The sequence below is a fragment of the Vombatus ursinus genome, unplaced genomic scaffold, assembly GCF_900497805.2.
Source record: "Vombatus ursinus unplaced genomic scaffold, bare-nosed wombat genome assembly UNPS02014807.1, whole genome shotgun sequence".
NCBI lineage: Eukaryota > Metazoa > Chordata > Mammalia > Diprotodontia > Vombatidae > Vombatus > Vombatus ursinus.
Window position 1 is genome coordinate 1,161,959 of NW_020954585.1, and position 22,076 is coordinate 1,184,034.

Consider the following 22,076-nt stretch of genomic DNA (forward strand, 5'->3'; position numbering starts at 1 on the left):
TTTACTAAGTGGAAGTACACTATTGTCTTAGGTATCTTGATATTTCATCACATCAAAGTTTTAATTATACTTATCTAGATGATTTCTAAGTGTAGATGTTCTGTACCAGGAATGGGGAAACTAAAAAAAAAAAAAATTTTAAGCATCATTGACAGACAGAAAACACCTATGCCATTATAGAACATTGGATTTGGAATCAGAAAACTTAGACTTCACCATCTATGCAATGTCTTGGGCAAAGTCATTTCCCTTTTCCAATGCTCAGTTCCCACAACTGTAAAGTGGGGGGATGCAATAGCCTCTAAAATCTCTTCCTCTAAATCCTAGGGGGGAGAGAGAGAGAGAGAGAGAGAGAGAGTGTGTGTGTGTGTGTGTGTGTGTGTCTGTGTGTCTGTGTGTGTGTGTATGAGAATTGATGTCTTCTGTGTACCATCAGTGCTCAAATAAAGAAAAATATCTCACCACCTAAGCTACACTAGAAGTATACCTGTGTTACAGACATTTACAGCTTATTGAAATAAGCTGGCCCAGCCTTGGGTAAAGAAGTAAGGCCTGGCAACCTAAAGAGCACCCTGCAGCTAGCCGCTGTTCCTACCCATCAGAAATTTGATGGAATATAGTACTCAGTGTTTTCATGTTGGAGAGAAAAAGGCTTAAAATGAGACATACCCCCTCCCCATTTAGCTATTTCAAAAATCAACAGTGCTTCAAGTCCCAGTATAAAGTATTTATTTAAACTCAACATTAACACAAAACCTTCCTTTAAATTCCATTTGTTTTTACAGTAAATAAAATTGTATTTCCCTCCTCCCCATGCATGATCACTGTGTATTAATCTACGTCTTTTAACTGTGAAAAAATAAAGTGTTTCCCCCCCCACCCCCTTTTGTAATTATATTGGTAATATCTGGCATACTGCACTGCATCATAAGGTGATAAAGTGTAGACTTGCTAATTCCTGGTCTGCAGTTATTCCTGTAATTTCATGTCTTTTTTCTCTAAAATGTTAAGTTAAAGGAATCATTCACCCAATAAAAATAAATATTGCATTAAGACAGAAATTAAAGTTCTGCAATATCCCTTTTCTTTAAATGACATTTCAAAAGTGGTCGTACTTAGAAGGCAGGGGTTGCTGGCTTGCTTTATTAAACACAACTGTCACCTTACACACATACACAACTAACACTGTCAAAGTCCATCAAAGGCAGCAAAATCCCATGGATGAAGGAGAAAGACTGACAACATGAGAATTTGTTATGTATAAAACCAGTAGAATGGACTTCAATATCTTCAGCCTCTTACCTACATGCTACAAAGATCCATTCAAATTAAAGCAAAACTCAGAACACACACATTTGAAAGGTTAAAAAAAAAATCAGTTTTGATGGGCACAAGTTACATTGTGATTTGAGATAGCCAATTCTTTTGTTTTCCAAAAATGTGCTGCACTTCAAAGGGTACTTAATGTTATCGAGCTAACGAAATGCACCCTTTCTTTTGGCATGCCTTGAAACACATTTGGCACCAGGCTCAGAGAAAAAGCTAAAAACTACTCTGCCTTTCAAGACATTCCTTTGTGACAGCAAAAGTTAATGTGTTATTTTTCCCCCATAAGAAACTGAAACAAAATGATTTTGAAAGGGTAAAGTAACAGTAATGCCTGTGCTTTATTTTGTATTAATCTGAAAAGGAATACTGCAGTTGAAACCATAAATGACTATATAACTCAATCAAAAGTCACTGGTCAGCATACTGAAAGGCTGCTAACAATCACTCCAATCAGTTCTTCTGGCTACCCTTTTTACATAAATAATATAGACCAAACATTATAAACATCTCAGCAACCTTCTTTTAACAGAATGGAGAGCCCTCCTAGTTGTGAAAAACAAAATTTCAGGGCTCATATTCTGAAAATGTCTTTTGAGTTATCAAGATGTCTGATTCATGCAGTTCCTAGTGAAAAAAGTTTTCAATCGAGTTCAATAGGACTGCTATCTTCTTGACCATCTTCTGCATCCTCTTCCTCCCCTGATCCCATAAGACTGTTCAAAAGGTTCCCTACAATGAAATGAGAAATGAAATGTTGCAAAGGGTCATAACCAACTCAAAGTGCACTTTTAAAGTTTCCAAATCTGTCTTTTTCAACTAAGAATCTACAAAAAAAACTTTTAAAGGAGTGTTCAGCCATTCCCTGTAAAGCCAGCAGTAGCGAGCGGGTACATTATAAGCCACTGCCACCTAGATAGCCTCAGAGGCCCCTAAACTATTCCTAAGAATAAGTGATGGTTCTCGTTTACATGAAGTACTACAGCAAGCCAAAAGAAATTACAGCTCCTTAACATAAGTTCTGTTATCACCTGAGATAAAAGCATGCCTTTTAGTTGGGAAGTGAAATAAATGATTTCTCATGGGGTTACTATCATGTGCTTAGAGATGGAACATCTGGCTAAACAAAATATATATGACAATAGGGATTTAAATTCAAATGTTAAGCAAAGGCAGTTAGATTAGCAATATTTGCAACTCAGGCTTTTTACCTAATAAGCCTCCATAGGATGACGTCTGCTTGGGTGGTACTCCAAAAAAGAGCTGTCCTATTCTATCGAGATACTGAAAAACAGGAAAGAGATGCTACTGTCAATTTACAAATAATGAAAAAAGAAGCTTGACCTACATAGCTCACACACACCCATCATTTTCATGACTCAACTCTTTATGCTCAGTGTTTTCAACCAACATTCAATTTTGGTTAAATTTATATCTTCAACAAGAGTAACTCCATTCTATCCTACTGAAGGCAAAAGTAGGTTTGTGAAGTCCTTTTCATTTTAAATAGTATGTATTGTCTAATAATCCAACTGTTCAAATAAAACACATCTGGCTACTAACCTCATTGTACATAGGATCTCTCTTGAGTGAGGGCTGATACTGCTCACATAATACTGTAAATACAGTTAGTTTGCCTCTGGAAAAAAAAAAACAAACAGAAAAGAATGATGAAACCTTAGGCCATAAACCAAAATGCTGCTGCTAATAAAAACACAATAAAATTTACCCTTCAACAGCCAGCAGCAGAAACCAGATAAAGTTGAGCAAGGGCTGTACAAATGGAGGTCCCTTCTGTATTGAAGGATGTTTCTGTGTATATGTTGTGAATACCACTGAAGCACTGCTTTTATTTTTTAAACAGAGAAACCTAAGGAAAAAAATTAAGAAAATGCTATATTTTAGGAAGACTATAAAAAGTAGTATGATTTCATATTTTAAAATTCCATAGAAAGATCAAGTACATGGTTTATCAAAGAAAATTCATTTCTTTGTTTTTGATTTAATTTTTACAAGCAATTATTATCCCTATCAAAGGAAATTAAAAAGAACTGGCCCAAATTAGACAAAACATTCATCAATTTGATCTAATCCAAAGGTCTAAGAAGGAATCCTCTTATACTCTTCCTGCATACAATAATGAAAAGATGTATCCCTTGGAAAAACTCAAAATACTATGTGGCTATTATACTCACATAGTACATAAGGGCAATGCCACTATAATGCAGACAAATTCCACACATATCAGGACATATAAAGGTCTTATTAGAGTCCTTTGGGTCAGGAAATAAGGAGCATAAATAGCTTCTGTTTAATAGTCAAAGTATCACACTAACTTTTAATTTCCATGCTATAGTTCTACAACTGTATGTCACTAAAATTTTTCATCTTAAGATCTCCACAAATAATAATCTCAGAACATTTTGGGGGTACAAAAATAAGTTGCCTATAATGAATGAATTCATTAAAAGTATTAAGTTTAGTTCTAGAGAGAATGCGTAGAACAACGAAAAGCTCTGTATTTTAAACTTTTACACCAATTCAGTTTCAAGGCATTGTCGTATAGCTCATATTTTCCAATATGCTGTAAGATGCCTGAAGGCAAGAACACATCTTAGATGTTCAACATACACCTTTATCAATGAACCATCTATCACAAAAACCTACGTGGTAAACAAACCAGAGTATTAAGTTCTGCACTTAAACTTCCACAAAGCAAATCCTGTTCAAATGTATCCATATGCCAAACCAAATCGGGTTTTAGGAGAATAGGAAAAAAAATTACACATGTGAAAATCATGCATAAAGGAGAAAGAAGATTTGGAAAAAATCACATAGCCAGGGGGCAGCTAGGTGGCCCCGTGGATACAGCACCGGCCCTGGATTCAAGAGGACCTGAGTTCAAATCCGGCCTCCGACCAAACACTTGACACTTACTAGCTGTGTGACCTTAGGCAAGTCACTTAACCCCAATTGCCTAAAAATAAAAAAAAATTTAAAAAACCCCCCACAAAAAAATCACATAGCCCAAGCATCTAGGATAGATAATCTCTGCCCTGTTTAGAATCTACAACACATTTAGGTTAGTCTCTTGCCTTTGCTTCCTCTGTCTTTTGGGGGGGGGCGGGTCTCCTTCATCACACTTTAAAAGTCAATGCTACACAGAATTTTAATCGTTATTTTACAAGCAAAAATGTTGGGTAAGAAAATCAAATTTCAGTTTCAGTGTGTTGGTCTTATTTACAGTAAAGAAAACCGTAAGGCATTTCTTTTCTTTTCTTTTTTTTTTTTAGTGAGGTAATTGGGGTTAAGTGACTTGCCCAAGGTCACACAGCTAGTACGTGTCAAGTGTTTGGTCTGGGGCTGGATTTGAACTCAGGTCCTCCTGAATCCAGGGCCGGTGCTCTATCCACTGTGCCACCCAGCTGCCCCAAGGCATTTCTTATAATTAATCAAATGTGTTTTTCCTTTCAGAGACAAATTGTCTTAGAAGAGAAAGATAATGGTTTGGTTTTGTTTTTCGAATACATTTTGAAAATGAAACTAATCTAATCTGTAGGTCTTTCAAAACAATTCTGGAGCTGCTCAATTAAAATAAAAAGTGACTTAGAAGTTCAAATAAGTTATCATAAAAATTAAGACTTGAAAAAGTTTTGATCTTCAAAGGTTATTAGCAAGGCATAGTTCCTGAAAAAAAAAAATACTAAACCTACAGTCTACATCTTAAGATTTTCATTAAAGGCACAAACACTCTTAACTTCACATTATTCTTACCAAATGATAAGTTGCAAACTAGTTTTTTAAGCTACTCTAGAATACAAGTTAGTTCATATAATCAAATATTTTTCAAAGTAAATAGTCTTGAAATGAACAAAATAGGAATACCTACTGTAAGACCGCCTGTGCTACAAACATGTCCACCTCACTGCGATATCCTCGAGAGGCAGAATATTCTACTAACATATTTGCACATCCTTCTCCATCTGTGGAGTGCAGAAAATGATACCGAGACTCACAATAATTCTGTTCTAGAAGGGAGGAAAAGAAAAATATTTAGTATTATTTTGATAGTTTTTAAAATAGAATAAACTTTTTTGTCAAACATTTTCTGCTACAATTATTTTATGGCATAGCTCAAGATCAAATTAAGATCTTGTATCTGAAACAGAGAAGAAAAAATTGCTTGGTCACTAATAAAAGTTCTACAACCAAAAAAATTAATGAAAACAAAACAGCCCACTTGAATACAAAATATCCCTACTACATAAATAAGTTATTTGAAGTTCACAGACCTGTTGAAAGTAGAGACTGAGAGTCATATTTCTGAACTAAAAACAATGCTGTGCCTTACTTTAAGTAAGAAATAAGACAAGATGTGAAAAAATTCACTAAAGAATAATGAGTCACTACCTCAACTGTTTGCTAACCCTCTTCCCTGTTAGAAATAACCTATCTTTTGGAAATATGCCCAAAGGGCTATAAAAATGTGCATACCCTTTGACCCAGCAATACCACTTCTAGGGCTGTATCCCAAAGAGATCATACAAATGGAAAAAGGACCCACATGTACAAAAATATTTATAGCAGCTCTTTTTGTGGTGGCAAAGAATTGGAAATTGAGAGGATGCCGATCAACCGGGGAATGGTTGAACAACTTGTGGTATATGAACGTAATGGAATACTATTGTGCTATAAGAAATAATGAACAGGCAGACTTCAGAAAAACCTGGAAAGACTTGTATGGTCTGATGCTGAGTGAAGTAAGCAGAACCAGGAGAACGTTGTACACAGTAACAGCCATGTTGTGCGATGACTAATCATGATAGACTTAACCCTTCTCAGCAATACAAGGATCTAAGACTTTGGAGATCCAAAGGCCTCATAATGGAAAATGCTATCCACATCCAAAGAAAGAACTATGGAGTCTGAATGCACATCAAAGCATACTATTTGCTATTTTTTTCCTTCTGTTGTATTTTGTTTCCTCTTTCTGGTGGTTCCTCCTATTGGATCTAATTCTTCCTTACAATATCACTAATGTGAAAATATGTTCAATAGGAATGTATATGTATAGCCTATATCAAATTGTGTGCTGTTTTGGGGAGGGAGGGGGAGAAAAATTTAAAACTCAAAAGCTTATGGACGTGATTGTTAATAAATCAAAATAAATTAATTAAAAAACAAAAGAAATAACCTATCTTTGACTTATATATTTTGACTAAAGAACTAATTTCAAAGCTACAGCAGTGAAAACAGATGAGTAAATTAATTCATTAGGTTCCTTTAACATTTTTTAATCAATTCTAATTCAATATATACAAATGACCCACAAAAATACAAAATAGGAAGAAGTCTCTGCTGTAAAGGAGCTATCTAGTAGTTATCAGTTTCTTTCTAACCAATTCTCATCCTAACTGTACCTTCAGTTCTTGAAATTCTACCTTTCGAGGCACAGCTCAAATATCTCTTCTATAAAACGTACCTCCATCCCACTTCCACCCTCCAGCTGGAAATACTTCCCACACTTCTGCTAAACACTGAATATCTATATGCTTCTGCTTTCATTTTTTAATTTGAACTAAAATTATGTGTATGTCATATCTCTCCTATCATACTACAATTTAGCTGAAATTCTAATTCCATGAATTTGCTAATAATTCTGTAAAGACTTTAGATATAGTACAAGCTTCTTAAGTAGAATTGTTCTGCCAAACTTAATTGTAAAGCATACATATGAGAAGAGAAAGGCAAAGGTGAAATTTAGAGGAATAAAATAAATCTCTAAAAAAGGAAGAGAGGATTTTTTTAAAGGGAGAAAACAGAAGATCCAAGAAACCCTTCAGACTAAAAAAAAAAAAATAAAAACTGTGAAGATGGAAAAAATTATCAATACAGAGTTTATAACTGGGTCAAGCCAAAAATAAGAAGACAATACTGATGACATATGTTTTATGAAATGATTAAAATAGGAACAATAAAAGTTATGTGGTACAGTAGAGAATTTCTTCCAGCCTATCTGAATCGTAGCTTTTAAAATGTTTATTTATGGTATGTGGAATAAAAGGCTCAAATTAGAGATTATCTAATAATAATGAGAGGCAGCATGGCACAGTGGATGGAGAGCTGGCTTCAAAGGCAGAAAGACCTAGGTTCAAGTTCCTCCTCTGACAAATACCCCAGGCTGTATGGCCTTGGGCAGGACATTTAATCTCTCAGGGCTCTGGCCTACAGAGCAGATACTAACCTATATTGGTAGAAGGAGCTTTGTCTTCACTCTCTCAAGGAAATCACAGGACCAGTCCTCACCCCCTTGATAATAGCTTTACAATTTACAAAAGGGTCTATAGTAATTAGATCTAATTTGACAAATAAAAAAATAAAGGCTCAAAAATGGTGAAATAACTTGTCCAAGGTTACAAAACCAGGATTAGAACCTTGATTACTGCCCCCACACCCAGGTATATCATACCTTCTGTCCCCGGGGAAAGTACAATGACTGAGCAAACAGATCACAATTAAAAAAAAAAAAAATCTGAACTTTTTCATAGAAATATATGAAAAAGGGAAGAAAAATTCCCCTAAAAAATGTCTTTTGTCCTGAGACTCCAGGTACTCTTTTTCACTCAAAAAAAGTTAAAAAAAAAAAAAAAAGTAAAAGAAACACTTGGACTGTGCTCAGAGGTGGTTAATTATTTTCATTAGTGAACCTCTTTTTAACAAAATGCAGAAAAGGCTGTCATATAATTATCAAAAAGGACTGATCAAGCACCTCTCTGCATGTGTAAGGAGACCAGGTGATAACACAAACTACATAAAGAATATGGAGCTAAAGAAGAGAGGCAGTGTGGAGGCCAGTGGAATGAGAGAACCTGGATTCAAATTCCACTTTTCCCACTTACTACATTGTTGTGACCTTGGTCAAGTCATTAACTCAACTTCTCTAAGCCTCAGTTTATTCATTTCTAAAATGAGGAAGGCCTTAGATTAGATGCCCTGTCAGGTCTCTTCTAGTTGTAGATCTATGACTCTGTAAGCACTGATAACTAAACTGTACTAAAGAGGGGTGGGGCAAAAAGGCTGGATTAATAAAAAGTCTCAATTACCCAGCTTAAACTTTTTTATTTATTCAGGAAATGCAATTCCATCGCTTTTTTCCTTCAAGTTTCATTACTTTCAAGAATTAAATAAATAGTCTTTACACATTTCTGCTAAAAGAGAAAGAAAAATCTGAGGAAATGTAGAGGTGACAATATCCTGTATTTTCTGAAACAGTCCTGATTTCAAGAAAAGAAAGTCTACTGTTAATGAAGCTGTACCAAAGAAATATCTCCAGACCATGTGTCCTGATTTTTGCTTCAGAGATTAGTCACTTTAAATATGGAAAATGAATGGAAGAGCTAAGTAGTCCCAGGTTTCCCAACTCTTCCCAGGTTATAAGAGAGCATCTCTACCAGATCCATTTCTATTTCCATTACAATGAATATAAAAATTCTTTGTAATGACCATTTTCATCACTGGTATGATACTTGAAGGTACAAGAAAAGTATTTTAAAATTTCTCTTAAGGGGCAGCTAGGTGACGCAGTGGATGGAGCTCCGGCCTTGGAGTCAAGAGGACCTGAGTTCAAATCTGACCTCAGACACTTAACACTTAACTAGTTGTGTGATCCTGGGCAAGTCACTTAACCCCAACTGCCTCACCAAATAAAAGTCAAAAAAAAAAAAATTCTCCTAAATACTCTAAACTTGTTTACATAATTAATTTACATTAAGAAGAGTTTATAATGTAAAGATATATTTCAGCCTAACTCTCTGAATTCCAAATGACTGGCAATTAATAAAGTTTCAATGTATTACAATTAATTTCAGCATAGTTAGCTAAAGTATCAAACCAAAGTGTTCTTAAAGATTTACTAAAAGTCAAGAGGTTAAATACAGAAGCAGAAAGTACAGACACCTGAATTTGGACAAACGCTTCTTGAAGCATTTTAAAGAACACCCCACCCCTCATCTCCCAATCTAGAGCTGTAATGGACTATTTTAATTACAAAATGAAAATTAAAATAAAGGTCATATGGCCACACCCATATCAATACTCTATAAAAGGTTATATTTATGCAATTAATCTCTATTATTCATCAACTCATTGTTTTACATTTACATAACATTTCATTTCCAAGCATTTCACATTCTTCAACTTTATATAATCTGTAGTTTAATCCAAGCTAAAAGGATCCTTTTAAATGTCATTTAGTCTAGCCCTTTCAATTTACAGAAAGGGAAACTGGGACCCAGAGAAGTTAAATGATTCAAATATAGTTACACAGGCAGTAAACAGCAAAGCTAGGAGCTGAACCTAAATCTTCTGACTTCAAAGCTAGTGCCCACCATGCGGCAGTTAGAGTTCTCCTTTTACACTTATGAAATTGTAACCTATCAATGAGATGTTCCCTAGACACATTCCAATTCTAAAGTGACCCAAAGGAAAGATTCTTACCTTTCCATAGCGTGATAGCCAATAACTGGTGTAGTTTTGGATGACCCAATTTCCCTGATCCACCACTGGACCATTTCAGTGCTCTGGATACAAATGCCACTCTTTCTGGAGAATTTGGATCCATCAAACTAAACACTTTAGCCAAATTTTCTAAAAGCAATATAAATATAGATCCTTAATCAAAGAAAACACATATTGAGTGTTCTGTGGATATACTACAGCTTAAAAACCAACTCTTTTACTTTAAAAGAAAGTTGCAGAGCATTTAAAAAGATATATGTACCAAATGTACTATTTAAATTCATATTAATTCTGTGAATTGTTAATATCCAATTGACCTCTCCGCTGCAGTGCCAGAAGCCATACTCTCCCTTAGTGAGTAGGAAGGGAAAAAAAATATTTCCTGCCTCACTGCTTAGCCCAGATGTGATAAAGTTGGGGGACAGGGAAGGCTGCAGTGGGAGGTTGGCCCCTGCGGAAGAATGAAATCTAGAATGGGGCAACACTATCAGGGGACTGGGGAGTAAATGTGCCAGGATGGAGTCACAGAAACATTACAGACTCCTCAATTTTATTCTCCATTTTGTCGACAGGCCTCTGGAAGAGTAGTGGAGGCAAGGGGTGGCTAGGCCTCTCCATATTCTTTCCAGCTGGGAAGCTCACAAAAAGGGCTTCACGAACTGCACGCTTACCGAATTAGACAGTCCGCCAAGCAAAGTTTCTTTGACAAAATGGCCGACTCGCGGGCAATGCGCACATCACCTCGCTGACTGGATGGGAAGCCGCTGTCCATCAAAGCGGCGGAGAGGTCAATTACTGTGCAGACATTACATGTTGCTCCTGTGTTGGGGCAGAGGACAGTGCCAAAAATCATGCTCCACCTATAAAACATAGATGTTTGCTAAGTGTGCCAGTATGCTCAGCACTAACTCAATCACAGACTATGATCTTCAGTTGTGAAAAGTGCTGTGATGCTTCTAAAGCAAAATTAATGCCACACCACGTCACAACTCAAGGCACCAAAAAGGGAATTAAAAGACTTAAGAAATCATTACATCAGTGGCCAGTTAAAAATAATCTCTAAAATGCAGATGTACTTTAAGCACTGTAAAGCTCAACACAGTAAAATTCTCACCCAATAGCTCGTCAGTTACTTTCGCATCTGATATCTCCAAGGATTCTAAAACCAGCATGGAAAGATCGGCAGCACTGTTTTGCTACAAAACATATACAAACAAACAAGAAGCATACTGTTAGTCATGAAGCTCTCATTAGTTTCTAAAAACAAAAAAAGGATGCTTTCAGTTTTCAAAGGCATATGCTAAACAAGCAGTGCTAACCAGTTTTTTCAAATGATTCAAAGCTTGTGAACAGATAAATGAAGCTGTTCTAGACACAATAACTATTTACTGGATGTACTAAAACCGGCTGTTGCTTGTCATTCTTGCTTGTCCTATGTTCTCAAAGAGGACCATGACATCATGGAGGTGATGCCATGACATTAAAGTGAACTGGGCTGTGCAAAGTCACCAGCCTCACTTTCACCTCCAGAGCCATCTGGGCCCAGTGGCAAGATATAGATCAGGACGACTGGAGAAGGACTGGGGGACCTTGGCCTTTTCCAGCTAAGGTCTTTAACTGGTCTCAGTTTGACTAAGGCAACACCCACTCAGTGATTAAGGCTTAATAAGAAATGAGGCAGAGAATAGCCTCTTTACCCAATCAAAAAAGAAAAATCGATCTGGGAGGGAAGGTCCTTAGGGTTACTACTCCAGTATAACTGGTTACCATATCAGGGAACAACATGAGGTGTTCCTAGCTATAATATTGTCACTGTGGCACCCAAAAGGGCTGGAGCCAAAGCTGTAAAAGCAGCACAAAATAAGGCAGGGCTCCACGTGCCTGTTACTGCAGATGTGGGCTTCTATTCAATGGAACAACCAGGTTACTACTGTCAAAACTGATTCAAAATGGGACAAAATGCATAGCACCAGCCCACAGCATGCCACCTATTAGTCTTTTTCTTTAGCATTCACATTTCAGTTTTTTCTAGAACAGAAATAGAAATGAAAAGTCACTTACTTGACTGTGACTGAAGAACAACAATGCCCCTGAGTACATTAGTTCTCTTGCTTCTATGTGTTTGCCTTGTGACATGTACCTATAATAATGAAGAACAAACAACACTGAAACAGTCAAGTAATGCAGTACATCCAAACTGCTCCAAATGGACAAGAGGACTGTGTTCCTAACATCATTGACAGAGTCTAACAATTTCATTCAATTCCACAAAACAAAGATTTTATAAGGGCTTGACTACATCTAGAATTTAAATGTTAAACATACACAAGTTTTCAAAGAAGGTATAATTGGGGAGCTAAATGGAACAGTGGATAGAACACTGGGTCTGGACTCAGGAAAACTCATTTTCTGGTCTCAGACACTTACTAGTTGTATGACCCTTTGAAAGTCACTTAACCCTGTTTGTCTCAGTTTCCTCATCTGTAAAATGAACTGGAGAAGGAAATGGCAAGCCACTCCAGTATCTATGCCAAGAAAACCCCAAATGGGGTCACTAAGAGTCAGACATGACTCAAAGGACTAAACAACAACAAAAAAAGCTAGTATCAAGTTTTTATTTATTGCACATACAGCTTTATACCAGGGATGGATATGAAGTCCAAAGACCAAAGTTCAAATCCTGCTTGTGCCACTTACTGTGTATCTCAGGCAAGTTAATTAACTTCCCTGAGCTTCAGTTTCATCTGTAAAATGAGAGAGTAAGACTATAAAATGTCTAAGGCTCCTTCTACCTCTCTAACATTCAGAGATTTTTTTTGAAGCCTCATAAGCCCCCAGGAGGCTTTTATTCCCACAGGGCCTCTCTCCCTAACCAAATACTTTTAGATCACATATAGTTCAGCCCTCAGAGATTGTAGTGGCCATGATCTCCAACACTTACTTGCTACCAAAAAATCTCAAGGGGAGGTCTGAGTTTCTTACACATTGCCAAATGGCTTTGCTTGGGGGAGGGAAGGACAATAGTAAGGAAGCAGCACATTCCTATTAATTTAAAAACATTTATTATCCAGTATCTATTTGTACATGATGCATTTAGATGAAACAAGATCTCTGCCCTCTCCAGTTTTACAGTTAGCCACCACAAATCTTGATAAATCATAGATGACACAAAGTCAATAGAAGTAAAATATCAAATATGTAAATAGTATCAGCAGTCAGTCCCAATATATATACATAAAGTACACACTTGAGGAGCAGAGAGAGCAAGATAGACCTAAGAGTACAAACCCTGAAAAGAAATAGGCAGAGAAAATAGCCATCTCCATTTTTCATTAGTCCTATAAAGCTGCACAAATTTTCAGCTATTTGAATGATAGGAGACTGAAAGTTTAACAAGTTGGGGGAGTGATATTCTAAGGATAGAAAGTTGCCTTGGGGCTGGATAATACTAAAGTGAGATTTCTGGATGAAAGAAGATTTAAGCAAGTGTACAGGAACAGTGGTTTGTTCTGAGTTGGGACAAAGTAACCAATCCCACTAGTACAAGAGCAGTAGAAGTGGCAGAAAGCTGAAAATAAATTCTACTACACATATTCTCCTCTCCACTTAATTTCCACTCAAAGTTCTATCACGTAAGATGACTGTGTAAGAAAAAGAGAACATCTTTGGCTACATCCTTCAAAATCTTCTGACATTCTTAATCGTTTCTTGTTTTAGGACAGAGCCAGATAAGTAATATTGGAGGCTGTGAGTCAAAATAATAAATAACCATTAGCTAAATGGGAAAAAGTTGGTAAAATTGGTTTATCTCATTTTACTAGGACATATGTAGTGTCCATAAAGATGAATTGCTTTTCACCTCTAAAGAATCTCTCTTCTATAGACTAAAGCTCCTCCATGCTTCTGAAGATGTAAATGTATTAAATGTATATGGTACTTTAAAGTTTGCAAAGTGCTTTTATATATTATCTCATTTTATCCTTACAATCACTCTGGGAAATAGGTGCTCTTATTATTCCCATTTTATAGGAAAGCAAGGCAGCAGACAGAAGCTAAGTGACTTGCTCAGAGTCATAAAGGTAGTAAGTAACTCATTGGAAGATGGTCTTCATTAACAGTTGTGGCAAAATCCAGGGATCAACTTCAACTCTCCAGTCCTCTGGTGGCAGCCATAGAATCCATCACATCATAGGGCACAGACTCAAAGTTTCTCTAGTGTGAAGAACTGCACCATTTTCTATACAGGGGTTGGGCATGATTCAAGTAACTATAGAAGGCTGCTTTTTTACTGTCCTGTGTTTCATTTGTGGCCCCTTTCTGGGAACTGTACAGGTAGGAACTGCGAACATTCTCCACTAGCACAGCCTTTGAAACTAGAATCACCTCAAAAATAAGATGAAGCATTACAGTAAGACTTCAATGGAGAAGAAAACTCTGTAAATACAGGATTAAATAAGAATGACATCGTATCTGTGAAAGCAGGGGACTGTCTTCATATTTAATAGTCTGCTTACAGGATAACAAAGTAGGTTGCCTGCTATGTGTTACTATGCCACCACATAATTACAACAGCAGATTTACCTACAGAGATAAATCAGTTTGACTATACACAAAAGAATTAGTCTTTTTTCCTTTACTCTATTTCTATGAGTGTTGTCTCTTCTAGTTCTTTATCAAAATATTTTTTAAAATCATTCCGAAATTAACAATAACATATAAACCCATATACTCATTTTAACTTAATATAAACCCATATACTCTTATATCCTCTTAGTTACTGACCTATGGGAAACAGTCAAAGTCTTTTAACTTTCCATTTAATCTGAGACCTAAACACTGCTGCATATTACGGGAAAAATCTACTTAACTGTGGTGAGAAAAGAAAAACATTAAATCAAGTAAACATCCAAAATGCCTTTAATTGTTTCACTGCCATGCTGAGGGTGATGTAAGAATTTAAGGAAGAAATTCAAGAAACTTGGGTTATAATTCTACTTTACCTACCAGGCTCCATTCCATCAATGAATGATTCAATAGTCAGAAAGTTCAGTAAATACAGGATCAAATAAGAATAATGAAATGTGTCTGTGAAAGCAGGGAGGCTGTCTTTATATTTAATAGTCTGCTTATAAGATAATATAGTAGTTTTACTATAAAGCTGATTTCTTTTTTGTCATCAGATCTCACAATTGATTTATTATGTATTCAGTATGGTCATCTGCTATTTTAAAATACACTGTATATAACATGCTATAGATGTTGAAGGATCACTTAGCAAACACTGCAAGATCTTAGAAGACTGACAAAACTACTATTCAGCACTTCTTTGGGGTAATTTTTAGAAAGATTATTTGCATTTTTCAGTACCAGGTGGCCTTTTAAAACATTTAACCACATACAGTGATTAAACTAAAAATGCAAAACTCTTTCATACTTTTAGATCATCTCCAAAAAATCTGGCTACATAAAGAGATACTCTTTCAAAAATATCACAGGGAAAAATTATATTAAGAAAAAATAAAACCTAGTAATTTGGGCCAACTTTAGGCTCTAATTCTCACACAAAAGGATCAATATGCACAAACAAAAGCAGCAAGGTACCAGAAACCTGGGATCAAGTACAAATATCTAAACCATAACCATTTATATAGATAACTGTCAACATGAAGAATTTGTAATTTGTAAAGGAATCCACATAAGATATGTCCTAACTTTGTGCTCCCCAGAACTACACAGTTCCACAAGACATCCATCCCTAGAAGTTCTAATATTAAAGACACTATGGTAAATGTGAATATTAAATTACTTACAGTGAATCAGTAAGATACATGAGCACAGTCATTGGTAGATAAGAAAAAGACAAATACAAAGATTCCTTTACTCTAAAAATATAAAAACCATCTCTTCAAGTATAGAATCTGTAAACAGTCAGTCATCATTAGGAACATTTTCTTTTCTTTTCTTTCTTTTTTTTTTAAGGCAACTGAGGTTAAGTGACTTGCCCAGGGTCACACAGCTAGCAAGTGTCAAGTGTTTGGTCTGAGGCCGGATTTGAACTCAGGTCCTCCTGACTTCAGGGCCGGTGCTCTATCCATTGTGACACCTACCTGCCCCCATTAGGAACATTTTCACACTCAACTGATAAGGACTGAGCCCTTGAGGCCACCCACTGGTACTCTCAGTCATTTTTCTATTTGAAGATAATGAATACAGGAACTGAAATTTTTGTGCTTATCCTTCCATGGGTTAAGAATGAAACAACTAGGTGGTACAGTAGATAGAACAACGGCCTTGTAGTCAGGAGGACCTGAGTTCAAACCCAGCCTCAGACACTTAACACTTACTAGCTGTGTGACTGGGCAAGTTACTTAACCCTGACTGCCTCACCACAAAAGAAAAAAGAAAAAGAAAAAAAAAAAGAATGAATCAGGTATTCATCTTAGAATGGAGCAGATAAAGGAAAGGGGCCACAAATTAAACACAGGACAGCTGACAGTTTTATATAGTTACTTGAATCATACCTAATCTATAGAAAATGCTGCAGAATACTCTGAAATGCTCTCTGATCCTAAATGTATGAGCCAGTGGTTCTGATACTTTTTTTTTAATTGACATACTCTATTAGTTTGATTTCATTACAACCCAAATAAATACCACATAACATGTACTTATTTCTTCTTTAAAAATAAAGTTAAAGGACAATGAACTTTGGGGACACTTTCTCAGATTCTTAAAATCTCTCAAACCTCTCCAAAACAGGAATTATGTACTTGAGATAAAGCAATTTCAGTAAGAAACCTACTAGTCTTACACCCCAAGGAGGCCATTAACGAGAAGAAAGTTCTCAAATATGCCAAAATATTTATAGTAGGACTTCCTGTGGTAGCAAAGAATTGGAAACAAAATTCATCAACTGGGGAATGGCTAAACAAATTGTGGTACCTGAATGTAATGTAACATTACCATTCTGTGAGAAATGACAAATACAATAAAGCAAAAAAAAAATCTACATGAACTAATGCAGAATGAAGTAAATGAAGCTAAGAAAACAATATACAAAATGACTACAACAATACGAAAGGAAAGAACCACCAAAAATAAAAAATTTCATATATGAATGTTACAAAATGACAAAGAATAACCATGGCTCCAAAAGAGAAACATGAAAAGATACCCTTGGAAGAATCACTAATGTGGTGGGACATTGCATATATTTTCAGACTTTTCTGATGTAGACGAGTTTTGCTGATTTTTTTCCTCTTTTGTCTTTAAAAATATTATTTGTTATGTGGGATGGTTCTCTGGATGGGGAGATGAAAGATACTGGGGAAATTCTGATGATGTAAAAAAATACATCAATAAAAATTTATTTTAAAAATAAAGTTAATTAAAATGTATCTATTTTGACAATTTCAAAGCTGGACCACTGGGAACCATCCTGGGATCACCGATCTAGGGTCCTAAAATTGGAATCTAAACTCAATATATTACTCAATTTTCTTACCTATGTCACCACTAATATAAGGTTTGGTCTACCCTTAACTGAGTGTATCTATTTAATAATTGTAAATTAAACACTCTTAGTAACTTCAGATTCAATTGAAAGTAAAGAACAAGCTAAAATCCATGAAATTGCTTTTCAGAAAACAACAGGCATATGAAAAAATGCTTGTGTAGAAATCAATCTCAATTAAAAGTTTGAGGTTTACTTACTCTTATTATAACTGACACTAACATTTACTGAAGATGCCTGATTGCCACAGAACTAAAGCCAACTTTAAACATACATAAGGACATACTATCATAATAGATAAATGGCTAGTCTGTCCCCCTACACCCTCAAAAGGTGTAGACTAGCTAACACACAACTAAGTTTCATGTCTAAACACTTATTTAGTTTACTTATTTTTTTTTGAGGGGGGAGAGGAGAATCAACTTTACTAAGTCACCAACATTTGTCAGCTAATAATATTTAGTTTCAAATGTTAGCAACTATAAACACAATGCATTAGAGTTTGTGGTTTCTACCAGGAGACTAATTAAATAAGTTGTTTTAAACTACTGGGAAACACTATTCTCATGTAAAACTAAAAATAGCTTTATTTTTAAAGAGCAAAAAAATGTTTTGTAGCAGAATGATTAAAAACACTAAATGTAGCTTTAGTTTGTAGAAATTTCAAAGCTACCAGTCAAAAATTATTTAGATATTACTATGGTTTAAAAAAATTTGCCTTCAGTTTAAGACCAAATGGAGAGATTAACATTCTTTTTTATCATACAGTTGCAGATATTCCATAGGAATAAAAGGTTATTAGAGAAACTTCTTAGAAAAGAAAATATGGGCCTTATCACTTTATCTGGACAACCCTCCTTTTTTATTTCCCTTGAACAAATATGAAGAATTACACTTACAAAACTTTTGGTGGCACATAAACTCGCAGCTTTTGTAATGCTAGCAGTTCAGATTAAATATCATTTCAGTAAAGTTCACTTAATTACCTATCCTTAAAGGAAACAAGCTCAAAATGTCTCTGGAACATAATCTGACAGCACATTAGACAACACTGATTATTACTAAGTTCAGATTAATAAATAAAACAGAATTTAAGTGAAAACATGTTTAAAAAAAAACCCAAAATACTATTCTTACTTTACAATTATGTAGATGTAAGTTGGGCTAAGCAACAAAAATGGGTACAAATGATCTTTAAAATTTGTATTTATAGGCTTTTGAGCAATGGCAATTTACATATGTGTATGTTTGTGTGTGTACAGTATAAGCCAAATCTTATCAGAGTAAGAATCACCATGAAATGTTTCCAAGTTCCAATCAATGCCCACTTAACTTACTTTTAACTCATATTACAAAAATTCCAGTATAACCAACAAGTTCATGTAACCCCTCTAAATTCCAGCAAGACTAGAACTGACCCTAAGATAAGGGATTTTAAGCTTGTATGGTTCAGAGATTATATTCTCTAATCCAACCTATTAGTTTTGGGTTTTTTTTTTCCACTATTTTTACAGATGAGGAAGCTTGAGGCCCAGAAAAGTGAAGTTCCCTGACTTGCATAAGGTCACACACACAGAAGTCATTAGACCCTGGTGTAGAGGAAAAGAGCACTGGGTCTGGAGTTAAGGTATCTCAGTTCTATACAAAACTGCTACTTAATACCGGAGTAATGACTTTGGACAAGTCCTTTTAGTTCTTTGAGCTTAACTTCTCCTGCTCTAACTCTAAGATGCTGGTCGGTAACCAGATAAGAAATTGAACCTAAGTCCTCTGACCCCAAATCCAAAGCCCTTTTGACTACACAATATTACTCTTAAAAGAAAATTCCTATGGTCAAATTACAACAAATACACACATACTCTTCCTGGCTTATATGTCAACTAAACCTATAAAAGATGGCAGTGGACAATAGAGGAAAGGATTTTAAAAACTTCAATCTGATTATTTTGGAGGGAAAACTGCATTTTAACTATCTTTGAAGAAAACATAAATATTTATGGTCAAGGTTTTCCTCAAGGAAAGCAGTGCTAAGACCAAAAGGACCATGATAATTTCAAATACACACTCTCTTTTACTTTGGAGGTCAACAAAAAAAAACAATTTCTAATACTAGTTTGGTCTTGCCCAATCAACACAGATCCCTTGAGAAAGAATCAAAATCTCACAAAAATGACCTAAACCATGCTTGCCACAGTATTTCACAAACCCTAATCAGAGTCAACTAATGCCTTGCGTTAAAGAAATTAGCCAATTAAATTCTGCAAGACTGATGGGCAGGCCTTACTTAATACACCTTATAAGCTAGTCAAAGATGAACTAATGCACGACCACCAAGAACAAGGGCAGGGGAGAGTCTACACATATCAAACTTTCCACCCTGTTTAAACTCAAAAGTCCCTGGAAAGAGAAAAACAGATTTTCGCGGGGAGGGAATGGCGGGGGGCTCTCGGCGTGGGAGGCTGACAGTCGTTTGTCTCTCCTGGCCCGGGGCGGGGTTATGGATGGTAAGACAAGGGAGGATGTCAGGGAGACCGCGGCCGGCCCCCACAGACAGCGACGGTGCTGAAATGGGGGCATGTGTCCAACCAACAAAATAAATGCCCACTCTTGACATCCCAGAAGCAAAGGGATACAGACCCTGGGAATGTCTACCCCTCACCCCACCCCCGGCCCGTGGGCACAGGACTGGCGAAGGGCAGGGGGCTAGTAGAGAGCTGGGCCCGGGGAGAGGGAGGGGCCCTCATGCTACCTGCAGAGGTCAAGGCCGGGAGTAGGCTGAGGGGGTGGGGTGGGGTGGACCCAACCGGAGTTTTGAGGCCCCAAAGGGCGTGCGCGGCTGGGTCGGGGCAGGGACCGGCACCCCTCCCAGCCTGGCCCTGGAAGGGGTGCCCGGAAGCCCCATTCCCCATCCCCGGACTCCCCTTTAGGGATCTCCCCGGCCCTGATCACACTACCCCGGGCCTCTACCCCCCCACACACACGACAGGCATTCGCGCGAGCCAATGAGAGGGCGAGCTGGTTTCCATTCCGCCAATAGGGAAACAGAGGAGGGCGGTGCCGGTGCCAGGTTAGGTTGACGAGGCGGAAAGCTCTGGAAAGCATAGGCCGGCGCCCCGAGACTGGCGGACCGCCCTCCGTCCGGCCGCGAGTTCCGGCTACCTGAAGAACAGGGTCCGGTACATTTGATGCGCCTCATAGTACTCGCCCTTCTCGACACTGGCGCGGAGCTTGCCCTCCACCCGCTGGACCCCGCCCCGGTTCCGGGCGCTGTTCCGGGCGCTGTCCTGCTCGGCCATCGCCGCAGCTGCTGCCGCCATCCCGGGGGCCCGCGCAGAGAGCAGGCGCTAAGGCTGCCGCAGCCCGTAGTCACTCTCCAACCTCCCCGGCTTCCGTCCTGGCGGCGGCCCGAGGGCTTCTACGGTGGCTTGTAGGGAACAGTCAAAGGCGCTTCAGCGGGCGTGTCGGCGATGTGCCATTCCACGTGACCTCATGGGAGGGGATGCGGCGACGACGGCAGAGGGAGGGAGGAGGTCGACTGGGTAGGGCCGCATCCCAACGGAGGAGGAGCTACAACTGCCCCGCCCCAAGACGGGGGACGGAGGAGGCGAGTGACGTCACAATGTCCATGTGTGAAGGCTGCGGCGCGCAGGGGCTTAAAAGAGCTGTGCGCCCACGTTCTGAGAACTCGGCAGCTGGAGAGTGCGAAGATGCGCGCCTCTTAAGATGCTTCTAACCTCGGCCAGCGCCCTCCGCCCCTCCCCCACACGCGTACGGGTCGTGCTCTGTGCTCTTCTCTGGGTTCCTGGGCGGCGTACCTAGAACCGTCCCCCGCCAGGGGCGAGAGCTGAGGCATATCCCCCGAACTGATCACACCCTTCTCGAAGGCGGCCTTCCCCGCTAATCCGGATTCTTGATCTGTTTCCTAGATGTTTCCTCACTATAATCTTGCTTGCTTCTGCCACTCACCTCCGGAGATTTAGGATTAAATAACGAAAAAAGCAACTTTCCATTTAATGCTACAGTCATGTAGGGCTTTAATTGGTTCATCTTTCCATGTAGACGGTAAAGCTGTTAGTCTTTTTCCTAGTCACCATCATGCGCAGCTATAAGACAATTCCGAGTATCATTAAACAATTCTCTATTTTTGCTATTCCACCAGTGTCTTCAAACTGTTAATGCATAAATAATGGCTGATGATAAAGACAAGCGGGTAGTCATTTCCCTAATGGAAAAAGGGATCTTTGCAAAAGTAGCATATGGCCCCTTTTGGTTAGAGAAAGCAACAAAGTCAAAAAAGAGATGCCTAGAGAATAAAATCTGTATAAAAAGTTTGTTAGCCACTCAAATTGCCGTTTTGTAGCGCTATTAAAATAAAACTCAGAAGCAGTTTCCTAATATGGCTTGTAATTTTTCCCTCATACATAACTATTGCTCGATATACTCAATTCCAAAATAAAACTGCTATTTCCTGTTTTTTCAGTATTTGCCATACTTGTATGGAACATGTATCCAAAAAGGTATACACAAAGAAAAAATAGTGAGTCCTTTCACAATACAGGTTAACTCAGTTGAACAAATAGCAGTAGTTTAAATATTATGTTGTCTGTAATTTCCATTTTGTGTACGTGTACACAAAGCAATAAATCTCAACTTGAACATCATTCAGTTTTATATGAAATGTCACTTCATAATGTGGTACAGTGAAAAGAACAGTGAAGGG

The 22,076-nt window shown here is 37.6% G+C and overlaps 1 protein-coding gene across 1 annotated transcript; it reads right to left on the minus strand.

Annotated features, from left to right (window-relative positions):
• Positions 1-706: 706 nt before the first annotated feature.
• On the minus strand, positions 707-20,780 carry LOC114052416 (Golgi to ER traffic protein 4 homolog). Its single transcript, XM_027875007.1, has 9 exons — positions 20,516-20,780; positions 11,905-11,983; positions 10,958-11,039; positions 9,823-9,972; positions 5,216-5,354; positions 3,056-3,196; positions 2,890-2,965; positions 2,538-2,610; positions 707-2,058 (listed from the first exon to the last, which is right to left on the minus strand). Exons 1-9 carry the CDS (start codon positions 20,671-20,673, stop codon positions 1,970-1,972), a joined length of 987 nt encoding a protein of 328 aa, XP_027730808.1. The 5' UTR covers positions 20,674-20,780; the 3' UTR covers positions 707-1,969.
• Positions 20,781-22,076: the final 1,296 nt, after the last annotated feature.

Bases quoted from the DNA above. Each gene is read 5' to 3' on its own strand.
- LOC114052416 (XM_027875007.1), bottom strand. From the start codon at position 20,673: ATGGCGGCAGCAGCTGCGGCGATGGCCGAGCAGGACAGCGCCCGGAAC. The intron at 9,973-10,957 runs GTGAGAATTTTA...TATTGCTTTTAG, and splicing joins AGTAACTGACGAGCTATTGG to AAAATTTGGCTAAAGTGTTT. The intron at 2,059-2,537 runs GTAAAAAGCCTG...ATTTCATTGTAG, and splicing joins ATCCTATGGAGGCTTATTAG to GGAACCTTTTGAACAGTCTT.